Source organism: Trachymyrmex septentrionalis, unplaced genomic scaffold (assembly GCF_001594115.1).
Source record: "Trachymyrmex septentrionalis isolate Tsep2-gDNA-1 unplaced genomic scaffold, Tsep1.0 scaffold171, whole genome shotgun sequence".
In the NCBI taxonomy this organism is placed as follows: Eukaryota; Metazoa; Arthropoda; class Insecta; order Hymenoptera; family Formicidae; genus Trachymyrmex; species Trachymyrmex septentrionalis.
In genome coordinates, this window is record NW_017304876.1 from 331,718 (window position 1) to 355,397 (window position 23,680).

The 23,680-nt window shown below is 33.0% G+C and overlaps 3 protein-coding genes across 3 annotated transcripts in view; 1 reads left to right on the forward strand and 2 right to left on the reverse strand.

The window, feature by feature from the left end:
• LOC108746445 (prolyl endopeptidase-like) overlaps window positions 1-11,036 on the reverse strand; it is a 14,210-nt gene extending 3,174 nt beyond the window's left edge. The window contains exons 1-4 of the mRNA XM_018483230.1: window positions 10,475-11,036; window positions 2,637-2,880; window positions 1,922-2,017; window positions 59-274 (exon numbers count right to left, since the gene is read on the reverse strand). Coding sequence (XP_018338732.1) covers window positions 59-274; window positions 1,922-2,017; window positions 2,637-2,768 — 444 coding nt within the window. The 5' untranslated portion in view covers window positions 2,769-2,880; window positions 10,475-11,036. The remainder of the gene's footprint in view (window positions 1-58; window positions 275-1,921; window positions 2,018-2,636; window positions 2,881-10,474) is intronic.
• A 175-nt stretch (window positions 11,037-11,211) lies between these two features.
• On the forward strand, window positions 11,212-14,083 carry LOC108746463 (lipoyltransferase 1, mitochondrial). Its single transcript, XM_018483256.1, has 4 exons — window positions 11,212-11,956; window positions 12,488-12,595; window positions 12,783-12,996; window positions 13,166-14,083. Exons 1-4 carry the CDS (start codon window positions 11,435-11,437, stop codon window positions 13,528-13,530), a joined length of 1,209 nt encoding a protein of 402 aa, XP_018338758.1. The 5' UTR covers window positions 11,212-11,434; the 3' UTR covers window positions 13,531-14,083.
• A 493-nt stretch (window positions 14,084-14,576) lies between these two features.
• LOC108746450 (amphoterin-induced protein 2-like) lies at window positions 14,577-19,056 on the reverse strand. Its single transcript, XM_018483235.1, has 4 exons — window positions 18,703-19,056; window positions 16,146-16,379; window positions 15,648-15,808; window positions 14,577-15,386 (listed from the first exon to the last, which is right to left on the reverse strand). Exons 1-4 carry the CDS (start codon window positions 18,934-18,936, stop codon window positions 14,786-14,788), a joined length of 1,230 nt encoding a protein of 409 aa, XP_018338737.1. The 5' UTR covers window positions 18,937-19,056; the 3' UTR covers window positions 14,577-14,785.
• Window positions 19,057-23,680: the final 4,624 nt, after the last annotated feature.

A 23,680-nucleotide genomic window follows, 5' to 3' on the forward strand; every position in this document is an offset into this window, starting at 1 on the left:
ATATTAGTACAAATATTATATATATTAGTAATTAAAGATTTAAATTATACCTTTGATTTTGCAAACCAGAATTTTTATAAAAGTAATATTTTTCACCATGCTTGGCAGGACACGAGTACTTTGGAAAATCCCATAACTGCTTCAAACGATCATGAATATTATCACGAGCTTTACATGCAGTTAGATACGGTTTAGTAATGGCGTTTTGAGCATCAACAAAAGCTTTTGTTTCTGGTGAGTCTGGATCTTCCAGCCATCTATAAGGATCACTTATCTACAAACAAAATACTGACTTTTATGATATTTATATAACTTTTTATATAACATTCAAATTTATCTTCACTCTTATAAAATCTTCTGTGATATCGCTATTATATTTATTATTATTATATGTATAGAATGTATTTTATTTTAAATATATTTAAAAATCATCCCTTCTTAAGTAACTATGGTATTAAAAACATAACTGTGTACTAAAACTTAACTCTTAACTCTCCATCTGCAATCTGAGTTTTTTTTTACATAAGCAAAATTTGACTCAAATTTCACTTTCATCTTTGCTCAAATTTCAATTTTTATTAAATAAACATTTAAATTAAAAACTATTTGATAATATAATATAGAGAATATAATAGAGAATTAAAAAGTAATTAAATTTTTCCATAATTTTTGAAAGCCTAGAATAATAAAAAAAACCTGAGCTGCAAAAAGATTGCAGAGTGTAAAATATATACTATAGACAAAAGATTTAAATATTAAATTTTAATTTATGCTTATTATACAAGATTCAGGATTTAACAGACAAATGGGAGGATTTTACAAATATTCTACAAGTGAAAATAAAAAATAATGTTAAACTTATGTACAAATATTAAGACAGAATAAGGATTTTCCATTATGCAGAATGTGGAAGCAAAGGTCGTACATATTTATCTTGTGTACATATTCACATCATATTTATTATTTCTGTTATGTTCTGATATTTGTTTAACTTTGAAATAACAGTTCGAAAAGAATAACTGTTGGATATCGATAGTCATAAAATAATGCTATCAAAATGCCAATGTTTTACCAAAATGACACCAAAATGTTTCAATATTTGTTTATAATTTCATAATAAAGCATTTCTAGCCAAATTATTTTTTTTTTATTTCCATTTGTTCCTGCAGTTTATCCATTAAATCCTGAAATACTTATGCCTGTTCTTTTTCCATATCCCTGACTTAACTTCTTACATAATTCATCTTTCATCTTTTTTTCTCTAAAAACGAAAAAAAATGAATCATGCAAGTTCAATTCTGGCGTATTGAAAAAGAATAGGCTTCGTACCTCTCTTCACAATCTTTGCATAAAGGCTAATTGTTGTATTTGATAACAAAATTTAATGTTCATCGAAATACCGTCAAGATTCAAAACACATTAACATTTGAATTAAATATTAATACATCAGTAATCCTCCTGCAATCACTCCTTTCATCTGCAATCTACATCTTTTTATCCAATTCAAGTTTTTTTACAGTTCTAATTTTCAAAAAAATTGAAGATTGCTCTTCATTACCAAATAGCTTTTCAACACAAATGTTAAAACCCTTATTTAATAAAAATTGAAATTTGAGCAAAAATGAGGGTAAAATTTGAGAATGAAATCTCGTTTGTGTGCCAAAAAAGATCCACAGAATCGATTGAGTATTATATTTTGAAAGGTGAAAATTACAAATTTAGATGTTGACTAACAAACTTATAAATATTTTAATATTACAAATTCATTCACTTTTGTAATTTTCACCTCATTTCAAGATATTATATAATCGACCCCTAGATTGCAAACGGAGAATAAGTGTTAAATATCTTATCGTGAAAACTAGGTATAGACATTCTTTGATTTGAAATTAACGAAACACTCTACGACATGCATCCTAACCTTAACGCCGTGATAATCGTCGACGACGCTCTCGTCCCTGCGCGCCTCAGGATACTGTATTCTCGTATCCATAATTTTCGATCGAGCTGCGTCTTCCTGTGTATGACAAAATGTCGCTTAAGTGAGACAGAAAAACCTTATCTGACGATATTCTCTCGCACGTGTAAAATCTCTTTTCATATACGCAAACTGTCACCAATGCCAATTGTCACCCACAGTCCCCACAGATCTCTATATATAAGTACACTATGCTACACTAAAGTACTAAACTGTACTAAACTCACACTCAACTAGACCACTAGACTAGACCGCTAACGGCGCTAATGGCAATAATGGCGCTAATTTGCCTCAAACACCGAATCACGTGATCCGGCCTGACCCGCTCCAGTTCAGCGTTCGATTAGACGTCGTGCTGCTAAAAATAAGACCCGAATAAAGTTCAAGTCTGAGACGATGATCCTAAACGGTATGATGCGTCGTGGAAAGATGACTGATTTCGGTACTGTCGCGAATTTATGTGAATTTATATGACCTTCGTTTCTCAGGAAGGTGCAGCGCAAGAAAAAAAAAGTCGTTAATCAAGATCACGTGATTGTCGGTGACGTTTAATGCAGTAATCATGCGTCACAGATTAATGCGCGCATGCAAAAAAGAGAAGTCGCGTTGCTTGTGCGATAGCACGGCGAATCTGATCACGAATGACACGAATTCTCACTGGTGTGGTTGCGGACGTCATCCAGCGTGCTGCTTGCAAATTCACGTGATTGTCAACGTGCCGCCGAGGACCACTGTACCCTTGGTGTGCTCTCCACTGGAATCCGTTAAACAAACGTATTACCGCGCGCATCGTCCTCTCGTCGCGCGGCGCCGACAAATCGGACAAATGCGGAAGGAATATGTCTCCCTCGGCTTCATTTCCGCGGAGCGAGGCGGTACATTTGAGCTCTTAATCCTTTACTCTCTGAAATTTCTACCTGAACTGTCACTCTGAACGTTCGAAAATTTGTCTATCACCGAGTATCATCTTATACTTAGGTCTGTTTTTTATTTCTGCATTAGACTGCATTAGAACTCTCTCTTCCTCGCGTTCGCCAAATATTAAACATATACCTAAATCCGAAAGTGTACATTAGTCACAAAAAAACAGACTCTTTGTTGTTCACCGAGTGTTGAATAAGGATGAAAGATACTCGGAGTTGATAGAGTCGAGTTTTGGAATGCACTCCTAAAGAATAAAATTTCACTTTTAAACTTTGAAAATTAAACTCTTTTTCATTCTTCAGAGTAAGGCTTCACTGTAAAGAATATAGAGAGTGGCTTTAATGCATCTTATATGTATAATATGTGAAATAAGTTTGGTATAAAAAATAGGAGTAAGAAATTGACCAATCGCAGTCGATTATTTTTCTCACATTCAACTGTAATTAGTCAATCTTTTACTCTTCTTATACCAAGCATGCTGTATATATTGTAGACGCATTAAGTTTATATTTGCGAAGCTTTTTGTTTCTTTTTTTTTCGTAGAAATAAAATGTCCTTCGTTCATATCTTGGATTTATTTATTACGTATAATAAAAGTATATAATAAATCTTTAAGACGTAATATTAGTTTTGAAATTACTTTGCATTAACAGACAATTGTATTTAGCTATTTATTATCTTGAATTCTTACAGTTGCAAGGTAATAATAACTAAAATTTACAACATATATAAAAATGACAAATGAAGAAACAAAGAACTACTTTTATAGGAATATTCTGTGTATAATTATAGCTTTCTATAAAACAGAATTTGTAATAGAATTCGAACCAATAAGAAATACGAGCAAAACGAATTCTGATCATATGACTCGAAATTCTGATAATCGTAATTAAATTTTCGATTATTTCAATTAGAATACTTGATATATTTAGTTACAAGTCTGAATTGTATCTTTCTAATTAAATCTACGAGAATTCCAATTAATATACAATAAGTCTTTTTCTCTAGTAAGAAATTATTTAATTCTGTTTTAAAACTATTATTAATAAAATCTATCAACTATTAATTACTAACTATTACTCTGTTAACTATTGAATAAAATTATTCTTTTATTAATTACTTATAGCATACTTACAATATAGATGATGATAATAATACTAATTATAGTTTTTCAGCATAGTAAAATCTTTCTAATGTAATATCTGACTGAGCATCGAATTATTAAAAATTGCTTGTCAATTTAATTTAATTTGTGATATTATTACAGTAGTTTAATTACATTTATAAGTTCAGAAAACCAATTCGACACGCAATCCGAATGAACTACAAATATGATATGTGTGCATGTACATACATATAATATATATATATATATATATTCACATCAAATTATTTAAGCATTAAAGATGTTTCGACTATTATATAGGCACTTAATTTCTAGTCTATCGATTATATTCTCACACGTACGGTCTAAAATAAGATTCTTATTTATACTAATTAGAATTTTATTGCCTAACCGGATATCGTACATAATGGACTAACACAAGGAAAAAATATTCAATGGAAGAATTGATAAAGTAATTGATGTTGCTATCGGTTACTTAATATTCTTGTCAATGTGACCGCAAATAAAATGGCTCGGTTTTCGTGTTGGTTAATACATGCAATCAGTTGGTTTTTTTTAATATGTGTCTTCTCTAAAGCCTGTATAATTACGGCTTATAAATCACGTCGGATCTTAAAATAGATTTCTACTTACAGTTGCATAACGCGCATGATGTATTATTTTATTCTTGTTTAATATTCTGCGAATAACAAGGATAAAATGATACCTCATGCATATTGTACGTGTAACGGAACGCAGTCCGAATATTATTCTAAAACCCGTGTCACACTATACGTTGGAAATTGAGAATTATGAATTAGAGATTAGAGTTTGACCAATCAGAAAATTATAATTTTAATCCGTTTCATTCTGTGTGTGGTTGGCTGAATTTTAATCTCTATTATCTCTAATTCGCAATCCTCAATCTTCAATGCGTGACACGGGCTTAAAGAATTTTGTCCTCGATGCGACAAATTGCTCCAAGATTTCAAACGGAGACGAAATTGAACAATTGCATTGATCAATTGTTCGAATTGTTCGAATTGTTCAAATAATTTGTTAATGTTTTTTCCAAGATTTCACATTGATTTCTAACATCGTGAACATAAGGCTCGATATCCTATGATGATTGTCTAGTCTGAACTTAATAACGAATAATTTTAACACGCATATATCGCAGAGCAAACTGGGATGTTTCTACAAGATCCCAAGATTTAAATAAGGAATTCAAATAAGGAAAATCGAATAGTTAATTACGAATATATAACAGATCATATTATAAAAAAATAAAAACAAATATTTATCTCATTCCATGGTGAAGCAAAGAAATAATAAAATTAATGAAATCTATTTGTACATGTGTTTCTACATTAAGTCAAAGATCTCTTATTTATATGATGACTAATCGATGATTATATCAAAAAGTCCTTGATGTAATGTAGAACACTTGTATATCTTGTATGTATTATTTTATATCTTACTACACATATCTCAAAATTTTAAAATCCTTATCACAATTCGACACGATCACAATTTCTCACACTCAAAAAATTTTTCTAAATACAAGTAATTTTTTTCTTGAATAATTTCAAGTAAACATTTCTTTGCTGTAAATAAATATTTATTAAATATCAACATATATTACTTGTAACAAGTAATATATATTTGAGATTTTCGACACAATTTCTCGCTCCTAAACGAGTTATATGTTATGTTTGGATTTTAATCATAGATAACTCGCAACTGATCCACATTAGATTTGGAATTCGAATGTTTTATCTGACTTTAGTCATGACCTTTTTGAATTTTGTCATTATAATTTAGTGTTTATTAAAAAAGCGAATAATCAGCTCTTGAGATGGGCTCTTGAGATATATTAAACAAATAATAAATAAATAAATAACGATTTTATTATACAAGACTGCTAAAAATGGCTCGAATTGAGCCGAAACGTACGATTTTTATATTTATGTGTAAGATTGAAATATATGTTACTAATTTAATCGCACCAATTACCGCGTATTAAGGCTCTTAATTGTCCGTTTTTTCATTATATATTATTAATGTTTATTATTAATCGGCGTTATTTATCATTATAATGTTGCGTCTTCAGGAAATGAATTAATTTTTCATTTAGAAATGTCTGTTTAATTTGTTTGCTGAAGAAGGACAACCAAAACGTACAATTTGTTTAAATTTCATTTGTTCCATTATTTTTTTGCGCTTTATTATCGCATGACATGAGAATAAATCGTTCAGCAGATAATACAGCTTTGCAATTGTTGTAAAATTTTTTTAATACGATTGATCTGGCCTTCAGTTTCTTACCGAATCTAAATATATAAACCAATCATATTAAACATTTTTATAACAGTTGCAAAGCTACTTTCTCTGTTGAATACGGCTAATGTTTGTTTTGTACAGCAACACGATGTTTAATCTGCTCGTAATTAACCATTCGATTTTCTTTATTTGCATCTAAACAACTCTTGTCACAATTTGATTATTTATCAAAATTATTCTGATTATTCTCTGATAATATTTTTATCTCTGGCTTTCTGGATCGGAGCAGCATTTGTTAGAAATAAAAATTTCTATCAAGTATATATTAAGTCTGATCCGTCGCAATATTTCTATTTGCGACCAAAAATCCGAATGCGTTAATCATCTCCTTTTTTAATTATATGTCTTCATTATGTGAAGAAAATTACATAGCGCAACCGAACTAAAACGAGTGGATGCACAATCGCTAATTCGTCGGAAGAAATCGCAATATTTTTTATCATTAATTATTTAGCGACATTGCGATAATTATCGAGAAATCATACTTTGACCCGCGGATTGTAGTATCTCTTTTCTCTTTTTTTTTTTGGTCTTTTGCGCGTGTGACGTTGAACTATATAAGTTCAACATCAACATTGCTATTCATGGGGGGTAGTAGGGCGAGGGACGCGGTATCTTCTTATCGGTAGGCTTCAATTGCCCTCTTTTTCTCTCTCTTTCTCTCTCTCTCGTCAAGCATGATAGTAATTGCCACGTGAACGAGACTTTTCACGAGGCGGTACAATGCACCATATTGCGAATGAACGCAGTGTCGTAGATATATCAATGGCAGCAAGTAATTTATTGTCACAAATACATAAATAAAGGAAAACGCGGAAATAAAGAAAAAAAAAGTCTCCGTCTACGTATCCTCGTCTACGTATAATGCGATAATTAATTATGTACGCTGTTTGTTATTCCCTCTTTATCACTTCTTCTATTATCGGATGTTTACCAGAATAAAATATACATGTAATTACATTTTCTAAGGAAATAAGTTTCGAGACAGGAAATGCAGATTCACGCGATATACATATAGGGCGTGTGAGAGACTGTGACACAAATTCCTTTTTCGCTTATTTTACTTCTTTAATATTATTATTTACATTTCATATAGTTTAATGTGTTGTAAATATAACTTTAGTATCTGGGATATGTAAATAGTCCTACAATGTAGGATTGGGATAAATTGGAAGTATTTTTTTCTTCCTATATACGTTAGATGCCTTCATTGCCACATCGGAGCTATAAATTCAACAATATAAATGTAATATAATACTTGGTACATAACATATTGCTAAGTGCAAAATAATACATTGATATTATATTATTTTTAATTGATGTCTGAATATGATTAGATTTTAAATAAAAAAAAAAAAAATCGAGGGTTTAAAAATAAAATTCTTTTTCTCTCTCTCTCTCTCTCTCTCTCTCTCTCTCTCTCTCTCTCTCATCAAGGTCAGTTTAGATAAATATTAATATTAAGTTAGATAAATTCTAGATTAGAGCGGTATTCATGGCCGGTTCCTCGATAAACAAGAAATTTCAAGAAAGCGAATTAGAATTGCACTAGTGCATGTCAAAGGTTACTGTACACAAAGTTATAGTTATAGTTTAATGATGAAAACATTTTTAATGATGGATATTATGTAATTAAATGTTTTGACGGCAATAATAAATACTTGATTTTAATACTGTCATGTTTTTAAAAAAATATTTATTTAATAGTTTAACAATCTGTCTATTTATATTTATATAACACTAATAATTAGTTACGTACACAATGAGAAGATTTTTTTCTTTGTTGAGTTTTTCATACTTTTCATCGTTCTTTCTTCTCTTCAATGTCTATATTACTTATACTTATTTCATTAAAAATGTGCAAGTAATGCTATATTAAGTTACAAAGAACAAACTCAAAAGGAATGCACGTTGGTCAAATTCACTATTATCAACATATATATTATAAATATACGTATATATATAAATAAAAAATTCTTATTCATCGAGGAACACAGTATTACGCATATTGTAAGTCCTAAGAAACAAAATTAAATAATTTTTCAAAATTCTAAGAATAGCCAATAAGTATTAATTATTTGAGTTTGATTTAATTAACGTTAGAACTCTAATTGAAATATCGATAAAGACCCTTATAAAAATCCATTGTATTGAAAACTGAAATAATTATATAAAAATCCATTATATAAAAAAAACTGAAATAATTACTTGCCATTCTAATCAAATATGTATAATAGCCTCATAGATATTCTATTAGAATATCTATTCTGTTAGAATATCTATGAGGCTATTATACATATTTGATTAGAATGGCAAGTAATTATTTCAGTTTTTTTTATATAATGGATTTTTATATAATTATTTCAGTTTTCTTTATACAATGGATTTTTTATAAGAGTCTTTATCGATATTTCAATTAGAGTTCTAACGTTAATTAAATCGAACTGAAATAATTAATACTTGTTTACTTAGTTTTTTGTTCAATTCTTTTTAGCTTCGAAGATAGATTAATTTTAACACATATATAGAGCGCAAAATGACACAATAGCCTTGATCTCAAGAATTGATTCTAATAATTCCAACTGAATTATTAATACAACTTGATCGAATTTATAAGCGTACAGCACGGAAACTTGCAGCAACATTACAGAGATATTGCAAAGATATCTTTTTACAATATTACTTCAGCAATGTTGCAATACAAAATCGAAAATTATTGTATTACTACAAGTCGAAAAGATTCATTTATGTGTCCCTTTTTGATATAAATAGATAAGCAAAGATAAAAAGAAATAGAGATCATAAAAAAAGATAAAATATAATGTAATAAATAAATTTTTATCTATTTACCGTAGTATATACTACTGATTTCTATGGAGTTGTTAACGTAAGATAAAAAGCTTTTATTAAAAGTCCGTCGACATAATGACATTTATTTCTCGCGTGTCTATCCAGACAATACACAATGTCTAAAATTGTGACATAAGACGTTTTTAAGATCTTCTTTTAAATGCAAAAGAAGCATTTAAACACTTTTAAGTACTCTACGGCTCATAAATATTCAAACGACGGATATTTATATTTTATTTCGTATTTTAAAACTATATTAATGTTTTACACTTTATAGGAATTGACACTATTTTTGTCACAAATTTTGATTGTATGTAAATTTAAATTATTACCCGGTAAACAATTTTTCATGCATGAATATGTATAAATATGTATAGACATACATAAATATAACATATATAAATATTCATAAACATACATAAATATACATAAATATTCATAATATATAATTATATAATATATGAAATATGTCCATACATGCTCATACATCCTTTATTTTGTAAAATTACTTTTTAGTATAATAGAATTAATAATACTAGTGTGAAAACATCAAAAATAATAATAAAGAGATAATTTGCGCATTGTTCGTTTTAGAAGAAAAGTTTAGGAAAATGTAAAGAAAATTGCTCATACACAATTATAATTTTATATGTAATTATACATAAGTATTTTTTTTCACATTTCTTCAATTTTATTTTTCTAAAACAAATAGTGCGAAAATTACCGTTTTAATTATTTTTAATGTTTTCACATTAACTATTGTTATTTCTATTACACTAAAAAGTAATTTTACAAAAGAAAGAGGGATGTATATTTTATATTTCATATAAAATTATGTTTATGAATATTTATACATGTTTATGTATGTTTATACATATTTATAGATATTCATGCATGACAAATTTTTTAACCGGTAAAACAATATTTATCAAATTAACTGTCTCCAACTATCCTTAAATCGATATTACAATATTTCTCATAATTTCGTTTGTCTATACCATATTTTTCAAAGCAACCCATAATTAAAACAAATTAAAACGAAAAAACGAAATAATGGGAAATACCAAATGTAAAATCGATTCAAGAATTACTCGACGAATGTTCTTTAAATAATTTAAATTTACATACAATACAATTAACATAAACAAAAATAGCGTTAATTACTCTAACATAGTGTTATCAACAGTATAATATCGAAAACACTTACTTTAAAAGTCAGAGTAAAATATAAAATATTTGTCGTTTGAAAATAATATTTATGAACTATAGAGTACAAAATCGATCGGTACAGCCAGACGTATTGCAAACAGGCAATGGCGATAACAGTCTGGCGATAACACGCAATTAACGAGACGACGGGGGGCTCCTTATCGTGATATTTACGCGCCTGGTTCAAAATTCGGTCGCACGCGGGGAATAGACAGGGATTGGATGAGACTGACCAAGGACTGACCAAGACCGACGAGAGTAGAGTGGCGTCGCAGCTGTATCACGCATCGGTCAGCTGTACTTTGTGCTCGAACCTAGATAACCTCTTCGGAAGGCGAAAAGTGCCGAATCCCCTCTCCGTCGGCAAGTGGAACAAGAATGCCGTATAAAGACCGAATTCTCGTCTCATTTCACGCAATTTCACGTTCATTAGTGCAGGCACGACGAACGACGTTTGGATTCGCGCTGTACGAAACACCGTCGACGACATCTCGGGAAAGTTACGTGTGCCATAGGTAGCAGGAGTAGGTTACGTAGACGAAGTTGTAGAGAGAGGCTAGATCAGAGCCTAGTACCTTACTTCCGGCGCAGGTGATATTTAATTTCGGTTCAAACTGTCAGCAAAAGGAGGAATGCAAAAGGACTGTCGAGATTGTTTGGGTATCCGGTACCGCATTAATTCCCTGGACCAGACCTGGAAGTGGTTGCATCAGACCATCGCCTTGCACGACTACCTGATCTCCATAACTGCGAGCCAGACCAACGTCTCCATGTGCTTTTCTCAGTAGAGGCCACTCTTTGTCTACTGAGAAACAGAGATTGATCCAAGACTGATCTCACCGAGGTAATTTCGGTGCCTCACGGTTTATTATATCCAAGACTGATATATGTATATGTAATATATACGTATATATGTGTACGTGTGACTTGCGTCACGGTGACGTTAAATAGATCAGGTAGTCTGCGATCAACCGCTTGCCCAACGCAACCAGGATACTCCACTTTGCTTTTACACGCTACACGCAATGTCTTTGTCTGCTAGACTACGTGTCACTGTCAGGTGCTGCTCATCTCTAGACAGTGCCCATCAAACTGCCAAGCGGATCACTAGGTATGCGTCGACCTTTAATGCACGCGACAATGATAATTTCATCCAGAAGTCAGTATTTATATCGCAATCCACGGATGTGTTCGTCAACCTGGCATTGGAGCACTGGCTGTATCGCAACTTTGACTTCTCCAAGCATCACGTTTTGCTGTTCTGGAGGAACGATCCCTGTGTGGTTTTTGGCCGCCACCAGAATCCCTGGCTTGAATGCAATGTTCAAGCATCCGAAAAGGCAGGCATTGCGCTGGCACGCCGTAATAGCGGCGGTGGTACCGTTTACCATGACAATGGTAATCTCAACTTGACATTTTTTACTCCACGTGAAAGATATAATCGAAGATACAATTTAAACATCATCACGAACGCTTTGTTTCGGCAATGGGGACTGAAGAGTGTGATCAACAAGCGAGAAGATATCGTAGTCAATGAAGATTGCAAGGTATCTTTTAATATAAAATATTTACAAAAAAATCTCATTTCATTTATATGCAATAATTCAAAATTAAATATTAATTTTTGTATAATATTATGTAATATCATATGATCAGTATATACACTTTAGGCTTAAAGTTTGGAAGCACTTAAAAAATTGATATTTTTGAGATTATATAAGTATCCATTAATTTTTTAACAATTCCTTAGATCCAGAAATTGTTATTGGATCTAAATGACAAATTATTGTTAAAAAGGACATTATTATTTGAGTAAGTAATCCAAAAAATGTCAATTTTTTAAGAGTTGCTAAACGTTTGACCTTGTATATGTATTATATAATTCACACGGTTCGACACAATGATATAACAATCTTGTAGTAAAGAATAGATTTTTATCTACAGCAACTAATTGCGAAATTGTATGCTGCTCGCTTTGAGATTACTTTAAAATTGTGTAAGATTCTTAATTTATTAAAAGTTATTAAAGTTACATTTCGAAGATGTATTATATTTTTTTAAATTACAATGTAATATAGGTATCTGGAACAGCTGCAAAATTGGGAAAACCAAATGCCTATCATCATTGCACGCTTTTGGTCAACGTGAACAAAGCCAATCTGAGTTCTATTCTTGAAAGAAAAGAGGTAAGTTCTTCCTCCATATTGCTGACGCATACGTGTGTCTTCATATAGAATAAAATATGTATTTGTGTCACAAAATGATTCCATAATGCAACAATATATCAATATCGCGCTTTGTTCAAGATAATTCCATGATTATTATGCACAAAAAAGTAAGAAAAAGGCAAGTAATGAATAAATATACTTTCAGAATGGTATCGTTACAAATGCGACAACTTCTATACGTTCTCCAATTATGAACTTGATTGATATAAACCGAAATATCCAAATGGATAAGCTCTTGTCTGCTATTGGCTGGGAATATCTGCGTACGAAAGCCCTCGCTCTCGAAGACGGAAGATATGATCTCGTTGAACAACAAAAGGGATTCAAGTTTATCAATCCAACCGAAGACTGGTTTCCTGGTATGAAAAACAGCTGTTATTATTTAAAAAATATATTGAAGACATGAGAGATTGATTTTAAAATAATTTCATACATTTTGTTATAAAATAAAAATTACCGAATATGAAATATATATAGTTAGTTAATAACGGATTAAAAATAATTCTATAAATTATGTATATTACCTAGGAATTGATAACTTCACCAGTGAGTTCCGTTCTTGGGATTGGAATTTCGGCCGGACGCCGAAATTTATAGTTACCCGCACGCTTGACTTTCCCGCTCACGATGGTAAAATATATCGCCTAAATTTGAGTTTGGAAGTGCAAAACGGTTTCGTGGAAGAAATCAGAATGAGTTTGCCCGCTGGCTTAGTATCGACCGACTTCGCCCAAGATGCGAGTGTGATTAGTAATATTCGCGGCACAAAATACAATCATGATGTAACGGAAAACATAATCGCCGCGATTGGCGGTAAGACCGTCACCTTAAATACGACCCAACAAAGCATAGATGAGAACAATATGAGGCTTGACGAGGTTACATTACAATGACCCGGAGTCTCGAGCAATCACCACCATTCTGCTCCTAATGTCATTGTGTTCAAACGAAAATAATTAGTGTTAAAATTATGCACATTGTATTATACATGTACATGTATAACATTACGTCTCTATATTTTATATATATATATATGCACATAACATGCAAAAAGTAAAAAAAGAAGATTATCAACTACTATCATTGCAATATTCTAAACATTAGGCGTATTCAAGCTGATGAAGCTGTTCGTCGAACGATTAAATATGATTGGCTTCTATAGATCCAATAAACCATGTTCAATTGCACAATGAGCAGGCTACTGGTTTCGTCCGGTTTGTACATGGCTATTGAAGAATGTAGTAAAACGCAAGAGGGTCCCGTTAGCCCACATTCTGATAGGATGCATGCACTCACATCGGTCGTGCCGATGTGTAATTTAATAATTTCTCGCTGTTTTTGTTACCAATGAGAATATTTTATATTAAATTATTCTTGCCAATTAGCGATGTACGCAATTGGATCCTTCTCGTAAAACATTATTATAATTTGCCTATCGTTGATATTATTGAGAAATATGATACAATAAAAAATTAAAATACGATACAATATGTATTGTATTTTAATTTTTTATTGTTATTGAATTAACTATTTTATGAATAAAATAAATTTTCTATAATTGAAGTTATTTTATTAACCTATCGATTTATGCACATATTATTAGAAGCAAACCAAATTATTTCTTTTTAACATTGTAGCGGAAAGAAATTTTAATTTGCAATATATATTTTACGAGAACTATATATAAATTGGCATAAAACTAAAATCTCATAGAGAAATAAGTGTTGGCATTTACAATACATATGTTTAAAAATTATGTTTGAAAGATGGCACATCATCTATTAGAAGACAACAGAGTGATCAGAATCGAAGCGTGTTTTTCGATTGTTAATACATTCTGTTATTTATTTAAATATTGAAATATTTATAATTTCTTGCCTGCTCTTTATTTTTTTAAACGTTTAATTGATTTGATAAAATAACGTGTCAAAATTTTCTCTGTACAAAGTAGTTTTATTATAAATTCGTAACTTAGAATAAAGTCAATATCATTCTATTTTTGTGCTTCTCAATACATTAATATTTCTTAAACAATAGAATAAATATGAGGTTTTGTCAGCATGCAGCATGCTAATCCGTGCACTAAATTCAAAGTGACAAGTCAGTTAACAACAATGTAGTAATATCTTACCTTTAAAATTAATATACTTAAGTATATTCCGTGCTATTTGTGGCAACATTATTATTTAAATTTGTTGTAATTGAAACATTACGATAACGTCCCGGTCGCAGCATGACTTCACGATATGGTGGCGGTGGAGTATCTGGGCAGGATATTGCGGTGTCATTAAGGGGATCTTCAAATTGCCACAGATTCTGTAGCAACGAAACTCTTTGAGCATCGTTATCGGTTTGTCGTCTACAACGACATATCTTTCTTGTGATCCAAACGTAACAAATTAACATGCCGCTCGCGATACCGAGCAAAAATCCGACCACGAGAAACCAGTACGGCGATATGGAATTAAACGCTTTCGTTAAGTTTGTTTCATCTGTCGTAGTAACACAAGTAATTGTATCTTCATGCACTGGCGTAGATATAAAATTCTTTGTCACGTTTTTCTTGATGTTCGGGTTCAAATTTATTAATGGACGACGCTTCTCATACTTAATTCGTGGATCATAAATGATCATTTTTTCAAATTTCTTCGGCTCCGCATTTTTTGCACATACTGCATGATACTGTATGTTTTTGCGGGTCAAATATATCTGCAAATCATACGTAAGCTTATCACAGGACCAGGGATTTCTGAAAAAGGAAGAAATATTAAAACACTGAGAATGCAAGATTATTAGAAAGTAAATATAAATAAACTTTTTATAATTAATTGTTTTGTACTTTATAGGATAAGTGTACTTTGCGTATGAATATATTAAACATATTGAAATATGTGTTATTTTGCTTCTAAATAATTTTGAAATTACATCTATAATGATGCACATATAAAAAATTATGTACAAATTAAAATGTAGCCAAATGTTAAATTTTTCGATAACATCATTGTCTTACCCCTCTATTGATAATCTTCTTAAAAATTGTAACGTTTCAAGAGCAACGGTATCTAATTGAATCATCAAGTTATTTGAAAGATCAAGAGTACGAAGATGCGAGAGTCCAATAAACATATCCGCTGGTACATGGCTAATTTGACACGAATCCAGAGTTAAGTCCTGAGAAAAAAAATTTTTTAATTAAATGAGAAAGTGTCATATCGTTTTATACAATTGAATTAATTGTAAATCAAAATCAAAATTGTATAATATACAAATCAAAATTAATTGTTAATCAATGTAAGTCAATGATATTAGCTACAATGGTAAATATTACAATTTTATTATCGTGAATATTTTACTTAATTTAAATAACGTTTTCATGGCAAATACTTGGCTAAAATATTAAGTTATATTTACGTTAATATTATTCTATTAATGCAATATATAATATAAATATTGATGTAAATATAATGATATTAATAGGAAATATCTTAATTAACATTCTCGTTATTACCGTGAGCCAGGGGCATTCCAGTCTCGGCACATGAGAATTGAAATTGTTTTTTGACAACCGTAGAATTCGCAATTTTTTTATTGGCATGAAAATCTCCGACAAGAGATAGTAAAGATGATTTCGGGATAGATCCAAAATTGTCAATTCAGATAATCCATTAAAAGCGTTTAGGCCAATTTCGCTAATCGCATTTACGGACAAATTTAAATATTTAAGTCTTGTCAATCCTACTTCCTAAAATAAATAGAAATGTTACAATGAGTATTATATAGGAGTATTATATATCCCATTTAATATTTAAAAGTTTATTTAAAATTTATCTGAAATTTTAACTATATATGGAATGACAATTGGGAAATTGAAACTAAATGGCTGCTTTGCAATAAGTGGACAAAATGAAATGAATTAATTATTATAAAATATTTAAAAAATTTGTCATTAGCACATAAAAATGTAAAAATCAAAGTTTTTGAGAATCGAATTGTATCGAATTGAATTTCTTCGAATCCGAATTTATCCGAATTGACAAAATTTTTTACCTAAATCAAATTAAATCAAATTGTTAAAACATAGTTTCTAATTGACAACATAATAATTATTAAATTGAATTTCAATATACCACTTAATGAATTATAAGTATATTTTACAATTTTGCGAGGATCTTCCTGGATAAAAAAAAGAACAAATGTTTCTATAAACATAAAGTCTCAAATATTTTATTGTAAACACAGTAGTATCAGATATAATAATACTTTAATAATACTTTTGAAACTTTCACGGGTGTTTCCTTCAGAAGTGTCAATAAAAGTTTACGGGTTATCGCCGTGTCGTGATCCATTACTTATTGGCATAAGTAATGGATCGCGACACGATATAATGACTTTATTTAAAGTTTCAGGTTAGTATCTACTTTTTTTATTTCCAAAAAAAAGCTCAAAATGTCCTCCATCATTTTCCACACATGCCTGAGCACAACTGAATATCTGATAATCAATCATTATTCTAAATCTAAGTATTTGTATTCATTATTTCGATAATCGAAATGTTTGTGACCTATAATGTTCATAAGAATATTTGTTTTTCTTTTTTATTCAGAAACATGCTCACGAAATTTTAAAACATTTATGACTCATCTCCTATAGTTAAAAAAAAAGATTTTTTTACGTATTTTATTGTATTAGCAGGAAATATGATTTTATACGACATAACACATACATGTATACATATATATGTATATGAGGCATTTCACGTCAAACCGGGTAACTTTGAAACATCGTCATTTTTAATTTCTTTTTTAATTTGTTGACATTCTACAGATAAAAATATAACACATGTGTTTTTGACTTATTCAAAGTTGTTTAGAATGATTAATGTGATCAGAAAATTTTCTTTGTAATTCTGTCAATTTGTTCGCATTGAGGAGGATCCAGATCCAGGATCGAAATGTTTTGAAGAATAAATTTCAACATTATCCAAACTGTAAGAGATTTAATCATAATATTACCATTTCTCTACGCTCTTCAATCAGCGATGGCTCGCGAAGGCATTTTACTTATTTATTGATTAAATCGTTGAAGCTGTTAATATTTGAATTTAACTGTAACTATGTTTTCGAAAAAATTCAGATTCCTTTCATAGAAATGGTTATCCATATCGAGATCGTCTGACTATTATACATTACTGTGCTATGCAATCAGCCGAATTTTCGACTTTTTATACAGATTTATAAACGTATATTTTTTTTATATATATGATGCTAATAACAGTGATAGATATTTCCTGCAGGGTATTGTTTCAGTCGTTCCATCTCCTCCACTTTCATTATAAAACAACAGATATTTAATTTTAAGAACTTCCCGATTGTTATCCTCTGTAATCCACGAGAAAACTTTAAATTGTACATTATTTATATCGGAATTCAATTTTATATGTACAAATTTGTATATATAATTGAAAGATGTGTTAATCGTTTATTATTATAAAAATGTTCGCTAAAGGCAACGATAAAAAGATGTTCTTTTTTGTCACTTTGAAATTTAAATAAAAATTTTAATAAACTGGTAGATAATTTATGATCAAAGTGCCCAAGTAAGATCTCATTGTCAGGTAAAACTTTCTATCAAACTAAAGGTTTTAAAAGTGTCTCAAAGAAAGATTCAAAGTACCTTATAGAGCAAACGACGAATAAGAACAAAAACGAGAGAAATGGGGAATTTTTTAAATAAAACATCCGCTAGTAAAAAAAGATACAAACCTACAAATGTATTAGAGATGTATTAAGTCAGATATATAAATAGACGATAGAAATTTATATATATATATATATATACACGGCAAAATGAATTTCCATTGTCCATTGTCCTACACTTTAACACTATGGACACTTGTCATAATAAATTATCATCAATTCATCATTAAAGTTCCAAAACGACAAAAAAAGAATATTTTTCATTTTTAGCGTTATTGCTTCCAGTAGATACTTCTATAGTGATAAATGATCTTTATATCGTGATACCCTAGTTTCTCGTTAAATGCAGGCTGCTCATACAATACTCACAGCTAGTTCGTAATTATTTAAAATGGATATGGAGTTATTCGACAGATCCAAGGCTTGCACGGTGCTCGGCGCACCTGTATGAATGCTATAAAGATGGCGTCCGGTGCACGAAGCATGCTGCAAATTGTACCAGGTATCGCATTCGCACAACGACGGACACCATCCTGAGACATCGAATGCAACCTCGTAGAGGACGAGGACGATGAGCCAGGTCCCGATGGCCTCGCGCGTCATGATGTGGCGCACGGGATGGACGAAGAGCCGAATTCGACGGTCTCGCCGTCCAGCATTATTATCGCTTTTCTAACGTTTTTCACGTCCGATCGGGTCGTCGTCTCGTCTTAACCAGGCAAGAAACTGTCGTCTACTGGACGTAATCTTATCTTAACCGTGCATACGTACCAAGCGTACGGATGACGAAGCGCGTATATCGGGACGCGTCATATCATCGTCTTATCCTGCTCATATATATCGTATACTTTCCAGGAATCTGTGGCGCGAGAGATATTTTACTAGCCGAGAGGAAGGAAAACTACCTTTGTCAAATTTCTATAGGGACAGACGGAACTAATTGCTGAAAAGCCGAGCTTTGAAAACAGTGCATGTGACTTATGGGCTTTCTACAATAAGCCATTAATCATAAGTTTTCTTCATTTATTTACCTGTTTCTTCATTTATTTTACCTGCGATGACTATACCTATTTTTGACTTTCACAGCATTATTCATTTCTCTTTATAGAATTTTGTATTTGTTCGTCTACAATTCATTGCCATTCAAGAATTCAGAAGAGAATTAAGGGGTGTCTTTCTATACAAATTTTGCAAGAATGACGAAGCATGCTCACCAAGGGCGGACACAACGGTCCGATCGTAAAATCGAGACGTTTCCAGAAAAAAGTGCCTCTACTACAAACCGAAAGAAATGACCGTGATGAGACCCCATGCGGTTCTTCCGTTGAGAAAAACACGTACCCGATTTTAATAGAATAGTGCAAACTTTCCCTAAGTTTTCCGGTGCTGTAAAGTACGCCTTGACATTGTGTATGCATCCATGTTTTGCACACCCAAGATGGGAAACGTTTGTGTTTAAGTTACATTGTTATTTCCGCCTTGCCTTAACTGAAGAAAAAAAAGCTTATTTTAAAAACTCTAATTTTATATATATATATATATATATATATATGTATGTGTCAATGTACTTTATACAACAGCTGTCTTTTTATGCTTAATTGTTTATTAGGCATGCGATTCATATCGCGAGATTGAAATTCCGGCGATAATTGGTACGAAAATTGATTTTCGACTTCTGCAGTCAGTTTTATTTGTTAGTAATGTAATTGTGACAATATTCAAGTTAGTTAGATATGACCTAAGAAGTTTTATGAAGTAAATTAGCGCTTTGTTGTAGTTGTTCTTTCGATAGGCTTACTATTTCGAAATATTTATTATCGGTTAACGGTAGATCTATTTTCGAGACTAATAATCTCTCGGTCGCTAAGTGTGCGTTACATGCTTTTTTCAAGAAGAATAAGTAGACTATGACTTATACGTTTACACTGCTCGATTTACGCCGAAGTTATAACATTGATGTTATAAAATTGGTCAATCATAGTTATTTCTTTGAAGAACGGAATAACTGTGATTGGCCAGTTTCATAACATCGGTGTAACTTTGGCGTAAATCGAGCCGATGTATATTTTATATATTTATTTGCACTTATTTATATTTATGTATTTAAAAATTAAATTTATAAAATGATAAATTATGAGCCAAGTTAAATGCTTATTATTAAACGTACATTTTTACATGAAAAATTTGATCAACAATGAAACAAACGTTTTTTTAATCTCTATCAAGTCAATGTTAACAAAGACTAATTATTGTATTTTGTACGGTACGTAAATCGAACGGCAGTTAAAAATATAAAAATTAAGTCCTTAAATCGCTCGAAAATCTTACATACCTATTGTGACATAAATCAGATAGAAGGTCAACAATAGTAATGACCATGTATAAATTAAATAAAATGTCAATCCTTTCATCAATCTGTGTAAAATAAATAAAATTATGCTCATCCGGTAATCAATTCGTAATCAATTATGGCTGAGAAGGAATCGGTACAATCTCAACATTAAAACGTACAAAATTTGCTTTTTTTATATAAACAGTTGGCTATAAAAAAACTTATTTATTTATCTACAATATTATTAATAGAATTAATGTAAATAATATTTACGCTAGAAATTATATATTTTTATATGTTGATCTTTCTTTTCCTGGGGTATGCTTCCTTTTAATTATAATCTATATACATTCTAGTTACTCATTGTTTTTTCACTAATGACGATTTTTAAGGTTTCTATCCCCATGAGACTATCCAGCATATTAATGCTGGTTATGGATAATAACTGAGAGATAGCCAAGGATATCACGTGTGTAGATGTTTCTATTGTTAATGACGTTAAGCTGAAGATTGACTAGAATTTAGCCGAAACGTATTTGTATTCAATTATGTTAAATACTTTCAAATATACTGAGGTTCGTTCAGTAATTTAAGCGCAACAATTACAGCGCGGATTCCTAAATGCCCTTTATCAATTTTAGTATTTATTATCATTTGATCTTATTATAGAAGGAATCTTACTACGATTATTTATTTAGATCTTTCTTTTCTCTTATGTACATACATACAAAAATACATAAACGTGACTATCAATCCAGATAGCCAAGCAAATAGAAACAGATTTTACAAAATAACCGCAAGTACAAATTTTTTTCAGCAACAGAATTATAACAAAATTTGCTAGCGAAATACAATATAGACGACAGCAGATCGAATGCAGAGCCCGAGCAAAATCTACCATTTCGTAATTACTAAAATGGAACATATCATTCAAATAATTACGAAATAGCAGAATCTGCTTGGTTTTTGTTAGAATACTAGTTTAATGTGGAAGCAGTGGATACTATAATCCAAGTCTATCCAATTTCAGCTCCAGAGCTGAAATGCAGAGCCATCGATGTAAAAAAATTCAATGTGGGTAAAATTTCGGGGACTGTAAAGTGTTGACACGCATCTAAGCGACACTTATCAACAGTTTATAGTTCTTAAAATCTTACACTGAATATATTTTTACATCGATGGCTTTGCGTGTTGGCTCTGGAGCTGAAATTCGACAGGCCTGCTATAATCTGTCGGAATATTATTCTCAGGTCAAATCCGTTGATAAACTGCTAACGCCCTGCAGCTCCTGCTTCCTGGAAATTTCTAACATTCCAGACATTCGTCGCAGTGGCGCAGACTGAAATGAACTATTTGTTAAAGAGTGCGTCGAGATATCAAGATAACAAGATAATGAGATAACAAGAAATTCATCGAGGATTTTTCAGCACGAACGACGCGCTCATTATCCTTCCTCTGTATCTTATAATAAGGGTCAGCGATTACCGAGCTGATGAACGAGGCGCGCATATTGCGCAACGTCCACGGAAATAAATCTAGGATAGGCTGCTGGGAACGCCGTGGACCGTTGCCTTCTATTTCACCGGTCCACCTTCTCCTCTCCTCCCCTCTCCCCTCCGCCTTTACGTCCGACCGTCCCCCTCGTAACATCTTCCGGCCATTTTCATCGCGCGTCCTCCGAGCGCCGCCATGACGATCGCGTCCGGCAATGCGACGATCGTGCGTCTCTTTGCGAGAATCGATGCCGGCCGGGATGTCGGGCCGATCGAGAGAGATGGCCTCGGACGGCCTCGAATCGAGCCGGGACGATTAACGAATCGTAATCCCGCGTCACGCTCGACGAACATTCGCCCGTCGGGGATCGGTGTCGAGGGGAAAAAAGCGCATCTGTTACGCGTCGGACGCCGGGAACGGAACCCGTGGCGTCATCGCTACGAGCTCTCGTAGACCATCCACTCTTCCGCGTGTCATCCGCTGGCGCCCTCAGCTGACGCGCGTCCTCGGCTTTCTTCGCATGCGCCGTCAACGAATGCTGCCGGCCTGCAATGCAATTCGTACTCGGATTCGGCCGTAACGTCGACGCATCGAGGTCGTCGTTCTGCTCGACACAAGGCGTCTCGCTCTTTAACTAAAACGACGAAGAATAGGACATGCAGTTACACCGTTAGGACAATAATGCTCGTATCCTTTTGTATCCACCGTTGCCGTTGCCGAGCTCGAAGGCGAGCTTTGCAAATGTCTACCGCTGGCGGAAACGGCATACTCCACTTTGCGGATCGGACACGCCGGCGTACGCTCGACGCGCGCAGACCCTCCACTCGCCGTGTGTCGTCACCGGGCGACTCAGCTGACGCAAAATGGCCGACCAGGACTGACAGCTGAAGTGGAAAGCTCGGCCCCGCTCTGCGAAAACGCGACGCGGAACGCGGCCGAGATCGTTTCGGCGCTCGATGCGCGTACAGGTAATCCCTCGCGGCGGACTCTCGCCGAAATATGACGTATTTCGCGGGGAACACCGCGCAGTATGGTATCGCCGGGGTGAGGGAGTGGTGGGGCGGGTGACGGTGGGAACGTCTCGCGGAGCGAGGACTTGGTCCCGCGCAACGGCGATCGGTCGCTCGCGTCGGTTTCGTCACCGGGCTTCTCAGCTGACGGCGAAAAACAACCGTCCGCGTTGGGCGTGCGTAGCGTCGGCAACAGCTGATCGCCGCCATGACGGATTAAGATTAAAAGAACCGTTCTCCATGCAGTCTCCACCCTCTATCCATATCGCTTCGTCCGAACGAAGGCCCGACGAGGAAAGCGATCGCGAGAGAGCGCGTATTCTCGTAAGAGATACGCGGGCGTGTCAAGTCGGCGTCCGTCGTTTCGCAGAAACGCCGGGAGCGCCGAGTACGCAAGCCCGGAGTACGGAGCCGCGGCGGAGAGACGCGAGAGGGGAAATTGCGCCGGGAGAGAGAGAGAGAGAGAGAGTGAGCGCGAGCGAAGGGGGAGGGGGTGGGAGGCGGGGCGGGG